Source organism: Myodes glareolus, chromosome 3, assembly GCF_982192425.1.
Source record: "Myodes glareolus chromosome 3, mMyoGla1.1, whole genome shotgun sequence".
Classification (NCBI taxonomy): Eukaryota; Metazoa; Chordata; class Mammalia; order Rodentia; family Cricetidae; genus Myodes; species Myodes glareolus.
Genome location: NC_142028.1, coordinates 19,690,904 through 19,701,003, shown reverse-complemented (window position 1 = coordinate 19,701,003; position 10,100 = coordinate 19,690,904). Strand labels below are relative to the sequence as shown.

Genomic DNA, 10,100 nt, shown 5'->3' with positions numbered 1-10,100 from the left:
GTATTTAAATTTGCAACTTTATTCCAGAATATAAAAACATTTTTAAAAATAATCAAATGTTGTTTTTAAGAATTTCATGGATAAGGTACTGTATTTGTATCAGTTTCATCCTCCTTCTGCCCTATCTCCTACCACCAATTCCACTTAAAATCAAGGCCTTTTTTTGCTATAATTAGCATCATACATACACACACACAAACACACAAAACAAAAAAAATCTACTAAGTCTAGTTTTGCTTGTACACACCCATATTTAGGGTAAACAGGGAATAGATAACCTAACAGAAATCTGAAAATCTTTGGTATATGCATGTGGTACAAAGAACAATGTAAACAGCAATGATTTCTTGAAACAAGCTAAGAATTTAACATAATATAAAAAATAGTTTTAAACTTACTGTATCGAGGATAAGAATTTTATTGGTTATACCTAGCTCCATAATTCTGAAAAAGGAAGAGAAACATATTCTGAATAATGGCATAGTTTTTATTAAAGCAGTATTAAGGAAATGCTATAGACAGGTTTTCTTTTATATTCTGTACATGTTAACAAACCCAAAATATTGCTAATGTGGTATGCACAGATATACTTTCTAGAAATTTCTTTAGAAATAATTTAAACATAGTCCATTTTTCAAAAGCAATAGGAAGCTGCTAGTCACACCACATCTCTGATATTGATTGAAGGACTTTAAGTTTTTGGTTTTTTCAGCCAGAGGCTTGTTTTCACCTGTACCATTGTCAACACTAAGGCCTGTTTGAACTTCCTGTTTCCCCATATCAGTATGTAGGAATGGCTTGAAGGATATAATTTTCCAATAACCTGGCAAATCAGGTGGACTAGCTCATCTAGAGGCTTCATATAACTATGACCAGATATGATTAGAGTTAGAAAGAACATGAAAAATAACAGCAGAAAGGAGATCACAGCTTGCAAAGCCTTAATGTGGGCCATAGTGCTTGGATCCTGGCATCCTCTTCTGTAAAGCTTCATTGTCTTAAGGTGTTTACACAGAGAATAGATTAACAGCTGGAAACAGATCATCGATATGGTGAAGGGAACGACATTGTTTAGAGTGAATGTCATCATAACTGTACGGTTTAAGACATAAACCAGTTTGGTATTCCCAGTCAAGTTGCCACTGTAATCATTCATTTGGACTTTGCACATGTGTTCATCATCAGAAGATTAGGAAACAAAAACACCAAACTCCCCAAAAGTACAACTACAATGACACTCTTAATTTTTTCCTTCAGACCAAGAAAAATAAGGTTTGAGAAATTGCCTATCTTCAGCAAATACAGTATGCTGAGTATAGTTGCCAGCCAGGTATTAAAATGGTTGGTTATAGCCCAGGCATAACAAATAAAAAATTTTACTTGCATAGTTAATAAAGCTGGATTAAACACAGTTGAGCGCCAATTCATTAATATTATGCAAAGCAAACCAAACCTGAAGATGTCCAGAACAGTCAGAATTCTATCAGCTAAGGAGATTTTGCTTCTCTTGATGCAGCCAGTAAAGTTCACCAGAACAATGAAGACACTGGCCAAGCTTCCAAGTAAAATCTCTGCCATCATTGCGAAGGTTGCAATGATCAGAAAAAAAAAAAAAACAAAAAAAAAGCAAAAAAAAACTCATCGCATCTGAACAAATAGTTTTTAAAAGAGGAAAAACTAAATTTAGCTCTCCTGTCTGGGGCTGTGATTTATGTGAACACATTAACGCCTGGGTTCTGCATTTATAGTCAGTGAAGATCGTGCTGTGTTTAAATTCAATGGCTCATTTCTAGAGCAAAAGAAGAGCTGTGTGCTAGTGAATCTATTTGGGGCTGTTTTTGTTTTTTGTTGTTGTTGCTTTTTTTTTTATAGAAACAAGAATGTTTGCAAAACAGTTCAGATGGATTTTATTCATACACCCTTCTAAGATTGGTGAGTTTCAGAGCTGAGTTTAGAGGGAAGCTACAGCTACAGTCTCATTTGCAAGCAGACAAATAAACAAATCTGTGGATTTGGTTTAAAACAGTTTCCTCCTGCTTAAGCTCACCATAATTTGTATTCATCCATATTACTGATTTGCTATTAAAATTTTAAAACTCAGTCAAAGGGTATGCAATGAGTTTGTAAATCCCTTGCTCCATAATGTTTATATATAGAATTATTACTGATTGTTTAATGACACATTCATATATTTTTTAAAACCCAAGATTTCCTAACCAAATTGATAAGGGGCACTAGGAAGGCTAATACTTCTTATAGTCTAATGAAAACACCTATCACCTATGTATGACTTTTCTTGAAAAGCTGACAAAAGCTTGTGTGCACAGTACTTGCATGTGCTCACACATGCGCCCTCTCATGGCTGTCTCATAGGTTGAAGAATCATTGTACTATTGTCTCCTAAGTTAAAGTCTACTGTCAAAGATACTGTGTAAGTTTAAAGTAGTCATTTGCTGTACTTCAAGCCATTTGTTCCACATTAAATATCCATAACATATAAATATTTTCCTACATATGTACCATCGTTATATATTTATATAATTATCCTCTTAGGGATTGCTAATATCATTTGCATTTAAATATCATTTGATTCAAATACCAGCAGTATTTTTAAATAATTCTTTGTCAATCTTTTCTTTAAATTTTATTTTAATATTTTGTGTCTTTTGCCTCCATGTATGTTAGTATACCACATACATTCCCAGTGTCTGCAGGGTAAAAGCCTCCCTGTGGTTGCTGGGAATCAAATCCAGGTCCTTTTCAAGAACAAGCGCTCTTCGCCAGTGAACTAATTCTCTGGCCCCAAAGTTTCCAACAATTTCTCAAAAGAACCTGTGTTCATTACAGTGGAGTTAAGGATTTATATAGAAATATGTGGTTTTATGTAATTTATTTTCTTGGTTTCATTTTTAATATTATTAAAAGTCAAAGTACTCAATCTATGAGTTCTAATTATTTTCAATTTTTACTATATAATTAGTTTTAAAGAAGCCTGGTTGAAGTCCCATTACAAAGAAGGAAAATCAGGCACTTGGCTTCCCATGTTTTTTTTTTTTTTTGCTTTTGTTTTTATTTTCTTTAAATTTTAATTAATTTATTTTTTTATTGATAATTTCCACTTCTTCCCCGCCTCCCTTTCCCTCCCCTCCCCATCTCCTCTTCTCTCTCTAGTCTTAAGAGCAGTCAGGTTTCCCTGACCCGTGGGATGTCCAAGGTCCTCCCCCCTCCATCCAGGTCTATAAAGGTAAGCATCCAAACAAACCAGGCTCACACAAAGTCAGTCCATGCAGTAGAATAAGAACCCAGTGCCATTGTCCTTGGCTTCTCAGTCAGCCTTCATTGCCAGCCACGTTCAGAGTGTCCATTTTGATCACATGCTCCATCACTCCCAGTCCAGCTGTCCTTGGTGAGCTCACATTAAATCAGTAACCACTGTCTCAGTGGGTGGACACACCCCTCATTATCCTGACTTCCTTGCTCACTTTCTCCCTCCTACTGCTCATCATTTGGACCTAGGGAGCTAAGTACAGTGGTCCAATGTGGGTCTCTTTCTCTATCTCATCGCCAGATGAAGGTTCTATGGTGATAGCAAGATATTCATCAGTATGGCTATGGGACAAGGCCAGTTCAGTCATCCTCTCCTCTGCTGCCCAAGAAACAATCTGGGGACCTCTCCTTGGACCTGGAAACCCCTCTAGAATCAAGTCTCTTGAAAACCCTAAAATGGCTCCCTTAATTAAGATATTTACTTCCCTGCTCCCATATCCATCCTTCCTCCATCCCACCCATCCCATTCCCCCAAGCTTTCCCGAATCGTCCCCTTCTCCCTTCTCTCTACCCATCTCCCCTTATATCGATACTCCTACCCCTACCCCTGTGCACCCAAGTTTTGCCTGGCAATCCTGTCTACTTCCAATATCCAGGAGGATAACTATATGGTTTTCTTCAGGTTCACCTTCTTATTTAGCTTATCTAGGATCACAAATTATAGGCTCAAAGACCTTTAATTATGGCTAGAATCCACTTATGAGTGAGTACATACCATATTCCTCTTTTTGGGTCTCTGTTACCTCACTCAGTAAAGCGTTTTCTATTTCCATTCATTTGCCTGCAAAATTCAAGATGCCATTGTTTTTTACCGCTGAGTAAAACTCTAATGTGTATATGTTCCACACCTTCTTTAACCATTCTTCTATTGAGGGGTTCTAGGTTGTTTCCAGGTACTGGCTATTACAAATAGTGCTGCTATGAACATAGTTGAACAAATGCTTTTGTGGTATGATAGGGCATCTCTTGGGTATATTTCCAAGAGTGGAATTGCTGAGTCCTGAGGTAGGTTGACTCCCAGTTTCCTGAGAAACCGCCCCATTAATTTCCAAAGTGGCTGCCCAAAATTGCAACAATGGATGAGTGTTCCCCTTAGTCCACATCCTCTCCAGCATAGGTTATCATTGGTGTTTTTGATTTTAGCTAGTCTGACAGGTGTAAGATGGTCTCTCAAAGTTGTTTTGATTTACATTTCCCTGATTGCTAAGGATGTTGAGCATGAGCATGATCTTAAGTGTCTTTTGGCCATTCAAAGTTCTTCTGTTGAGAATTCTCTGTTCAGTTCAGAGAACTTTTTAATTGGGTTAATTAGAGTTTCATTGTCTAGTTTCTTGAGTTCTTTGTATATTTTGGAGATCAGACCTTTGTCTGATGAGGGGTTGGTGAAGATCTTCTCCCAGTCAGAAGGTAGCCTTTTTGTCTTAGTGACAGTATCCTTCGCTTTGCAGAAGCTTCTCAGTTTCAGGAGATCCCATTTATCCATCGTTTCTCTTATTGTCTGTGCTACTGGGGTTCTACCTAGGAAGTAGTGTCCTGTGTCCATGTCTTGTAGACTACTTCCCACTTTCTCTTCTATCAGGTTCAATGTGGTCAGATTAATATTGAGGTCTTTAATCCATTTGGACTTGAGTTTTGTGCGTGGTGATAGATATGGATCTAATTTCATTCTTCTACAAGTTGACATCCAGTTATGCCAGCACCATTTGTTAAAGATGCTTTCTTTCTTTCATTGTATACTTTTAGCTCCCTTGTCAAAAATCAGGTGTTCATAGGTTTGTGGGTTAATATCCAGGTCTTCTATTCGATTCCATAGGTCGACTTCTCTGCTTTTATGGCAGTACCAAGCTGTTTTCAATTGCAGATGATATGATAGAGTGCATAAGCGACCCCAAAAACTCTACCACAGAACTTCTACTGCTGATAAACACCTTTATTAATGTGGCAGGGTACAAGATCAACTCCAAAAAATCCATTGCCCTCCTATACACAAAGGATAAAGAAGCAGAGAGGGAAATCAGAGAAGCATCATCTTTCACGATAGCTAGAAATAGCATAAAATATCTTTGGGTAACTCCAACCAAGGAAGTGAAAGACCGATTTGACAAGAACTTTAAGTCTTTGAAGAAAGAAATTGAAGGGGATACCAGAAAATGGAAGGATCTCCCTTGCTCATGGATTGGGAGGATCAACATAGTAAAAATGGCAGTTCTACCAAAAACAATCTATAGATTCAATGCAATTCCCTATTAATATTCCATGAAAATTCTTCACAGACCTTGAGAGAACAATAATCAACTTTATATGAAAAAACAAAAACCCAAAATATCAAAAACAATCTTATACAATAAAGGAAATTCTGGAGGCATTACCATTCCTGACTACTCATGGTTTTTATATGAACATTTTACAACTACTTGCTACTTCATTACATTTATGAGTAAAATACAAGTAAAATAATACCACCTTCATTATCAACAACAGTGACAATCACCTCCCAATTTGAAAACTAATAAAATATTGAAATATTTTGAATAGAAACCTCTTGTTGAGTATATTTTTCTATTAGAAAAAAATAAAGATTCATCCAACAATAATTATTTTCCCACAGATTAAGCATATTTGGTATGTTTGTTTTGGGGATGGAGTTCATGTTCTTCTGGCTGACATATTTTATTTTATAAGGTTTGGTGTTGCAAACCTTAAATTTCAAAACGTCTTAACTATGTTTACTACAAATAGAGTATTATTATTCCCACATAAAACATACAAATATAAATGTGTTTACTCAAGTAAACCAAATAAGAATCTTGAAACAATATTATCAGGTGTAATTGGGCATGTTGTATCCCAGCATTTGAAAGGCATAGGTAAGAAATAACTTCAAGACCAGCGTTATTGTCCAGTGACTCCCACTCCAACCAAAGCTACATAGACAGAATTTGTTTCAAAACAAAACAAAACAAAATCCAATATATAACAATGATTATTTTTGTGGGAATTATCTTAAATTAATTTTTGCATTCTTATTTATGACCTTAAGTCAATACTAAACAGTAAACAAAACATGTTTGTTAATAACAAAGTAAAATGGAATGTTAAAATATAGTTTTCAAGATCAGTTCATTGAACTATAAGGCCACATATAGTTATTTTACTGTTTTGTGCAGAGACTATTTGCTAACACCCACAAACATATTGGTCTGAAGGAACTGAGGACAGAGTTTAGGGTCAGAGTCTCCTCTACACTAACTATTACACTAACTGCTTAACTTTATTAAAAGCGTTAAAATTCTTCATCAACTATAGAGATCTGGGCTTTCCAACTTGGCCCAGAACTTATAAATAATATCTTTAGCACACGTGATCCTGTTTCATCCATTTGGAAATTATTATAAATTACATAACTTTACTACATTTTCTGTTTTCCTTTTTTACTTTTTCATATTGCAAAGATTGATAGTGATTATTTTTATACTCTATTCTATGGAGTAACAACGATGGAGGAAAATAATGATGTTATTAAGGAAAGTTTTGTTATTGTGAAAATAATGGATCTATGTGAAGATGCAATTATGAAGTTCAACAAAATTTTGCATTTCTGAATTTGAAAGCTTGACACATCATACCTAAGTAGGTAGAATATAATCCACCTACCAGAATAATTAACTTTCACAATTTAGTATGTCAATAGTAAATAACATGTATAGAAGGATGTAATCCAGCAGAGACATTCAGCCTAGATAAAAGACAAATGACAGACCAAAGAAATGATTTCATCTACATCCAGCTTAGTGAACCAGTGAATTTCTTTGGATTGCTTTTTGGAAGATGGGCCAGAGATTACTTATATGTACCTGAGTGCCACACCCATGCGCAGTCTATCCTAGCTCAAGTCAGGACTTAGGAAAGGTGCTAGATTTGCTGGTAGCTCATCAGTAAGAAAATCTCCTCCTCCCCAGTGATTGTTATTGCTTAATTAACCTCAGAGAGAAGACTTTAGTTTTGTGAATACCAGGAACATTCTGGACCTTGTCAGGATGTACTTCCCTGGTATTAGGAGTCTATCCTGTCTCTCCAAGAGAGCTCTTTCAACCTTAAAGAGATAGCAAAACAACAGATGCTACTACTTTGTCCTGGTTTGGTCTGATCTCTTACACTATCATCAACAGATCAAATAAAAGAAATTACTCTTGCTTTATTTATACATTATAACACCAAACAGAGCTGTTAAAATGAGCAGTAGGGCAGACAGAAGATAAAAGAGAGAAAAGAAGAGGAGGAGGAGCAAAATCAGAAATCCCTCTAACTGGACGGCTTCAGAAAACAAGATTTTTAAAATAAAACATCCTTCAAATTTTACTTTTAAAAAATATTTGAAATGAACAGTTTTGTTTTTAAATCAATTACTGATCAAATTATTAGTGATTAATCTCTGGGTTTTTCATTTTTATTAATGAATCCTTGTTTTTCTTAACTATTTTTTGTCTATAAAGCTAATGCTTACTTGCAGAGCATCACAATGAATTTCCAGAATGAGGAGTCTTTAAAAACTATATTTGCAAATAAGAGCACAGGACACTTGAAAAAAGAAGGCAGTCTAAGATGGAATTTTAAGGCCTATGTGGCAGCAGGAAGGTCCCGCCTCTTCTCAAGAACTGAATCCTCATACCAAGGTCCCTAATCTAAATTACATGTCTTACTAAAGGAGAGTATCACAAGCCCCCCATGACTCTAGCCTTTTATTATGTCTGGTTGCAATACTCAATAATACAAGAACTTCATGTGTGTCAAAGGTGCCTTGTGACCAAAGCTGCTGTGGGAGCACATTCTACTCCTTCAGCCAATAGACTTTAAGATACCAGCCCATTTGGGCATGGTCACTTACAGTTTAAAAAGCAGAGGAACCGGTTCCCCTTCCTCTCTTCCAGTTTGTGCTCAGAGGACTATTGTTTAGGATGGTGATCTGTAAGTTTTTCCCTTAAATAAATAACTCTTTTATTATCCTAATTCTGAATTGATGTGGGATGATTTTACAGCATCACAAAGTCATGGGATACCTGCAATGTCCTTCAGCATAACAACCACTGTTTTTCATAAGGATTTCTCAAAGTCACAGTTTCTAAAAAACAGCTGTTCATTCTAATATCTGCCTAATTCAGAGATTCTGCTAGATTCATACAACATTGATTCTGTGACAAAATAATCAGAGGCAATCTGCCAAGAAAGTGGAAAGATTTTTTCTGGGCTAATGGTTTCAGAGGCTTCATGTGATAGTTGCTTGACTCCCCTGTTGCAGTACTCCCTTGTAAAGCCATTAGTTATTGGAGAAGGTAGAAGCCATGCCTGATGTCTCTGGTTGTGAATATTTAATCTGATAACCTAAGATTTTATCACATTTGGTTACTAGACATGTACAAAACTTCCTTTCCTTAATTATTTCACTAACACCAAACAGAAAGGGACAACACTATGATAAAGCATAATTTTAAGGGTGGTTTATTATTCCTAAAAGAGACAAAATAAGCACCTATTCATGAACTGAAGTTTTGCTCCTTGAGCTCTTTTTTTTTCTAGTTTGATATTTCAGTAGAAGTTAGAGTCTCATTTACTAGCAAGCAAGTGAGGAATACTGTCTTGCATTGTATTGATGCATTTTTTTAAAGTTATGCATGATTTTGGGGTTCATCATATCAACTAGTAAAATTATGAAACTCAGTACCTAGGCCATGATAGAAAAAATTAAATTTGCAGAAGGAACATAATCATTCTGGCAACACTTGAATGATCCACTGTCACTGAGAATCCATGCTTAAAAATTATTTTTAATTTTTTGAGAATTTCATATATTTTGATCCTATTTATCCATTTCCCTCAAGTCCTCCCAGATCTATTCCTTTTCATGTCTATCTAAGTTTGTGTCATTGTTTTTCCTTAAACCTATAGAGTCTATTACACATTCCTTGGTGTAACCAACAACTTTCCAGCTGAATTTTAATCCTGTTATATGATACTATTCCTGGGGAAGGGGGGTCAGTGTGAACAAGCATCCACTCACCTTATTTATGGAACTGGTGGCAGATCAAAGTAGAGATAAATACCAACTTGCTGGACCAATGAGTTTTGTTTTGGATAACTAATGGGAATGTAGATGAAGGGTATAGGAACATAAGTGACTCAAAGACAGCTATGTCATCAATAGTTCACCCCAGCATGGGTGACAGCTCAGAAAAGATAAAAACCTGGAGTGCACTGGGTAACCTGAAGCCAGCTCAACAAGTTAGAGAGTGTCCTTTCCAGGTGGCTAGGTTGACCTATAACTCATGCAAGCAGCTCAGCTTATCAGAGAATCTTCAAATATCATAAAATACTATTGATAGAAATATGTATCTGGAATTATCACCCCAGGAATACTTCTTTAGGCATGAAGGAATAAATAAAATTGTAGTTGATTACATTCTTTATGAATGCTTAATTTGGTTTAATCAGTATACTGACTAGTGTAAATGAAAATTAAAATAATACACAATAAATTCTAGATGAAACAGGCATAGAATACTGACTTTGTAATGGGCATAGGCACCTCTCTTCTTTGAGGCACTTACTTGCTGGTTTATTGATAAATATTTAACAAATAGAAAAATATAGTCTTTTCAATGCACATTTCTCTGGGTTTTGAAAAATCCAAAAAAAAGCAAGAAAGAAAAATACATGTCAATTTTTAATTTTCTTTTGCAACCAAAATGTAAATGCAATTCTGTATGCTATCCTGAGAT

The 10,100-nt window shown here is 35.6% G+C and overlaps 1 protein-coding gene across 1 annotated transcript; it reads right to left on the bottom strand.

The window, feature by feature from the left end:
- Positions 1 to 691: 691 nt before the first annotated feature.
- LOC148122556 (taste receptor type 2 member 136-like) lies at positions 692 to 1,723 on the bottom strand. The gene is given in 3 exon segments (XM_087903920.1): positions 692 to 1,167; positions 1,170 to 1,606; positions 1,638 to 1,723. Coding segments are annotated over 3 exon segments (999 nt in total).
- Between the last annotated feature and the right edge of the window lie 8,377 nt (positions 1,724 to 10,100).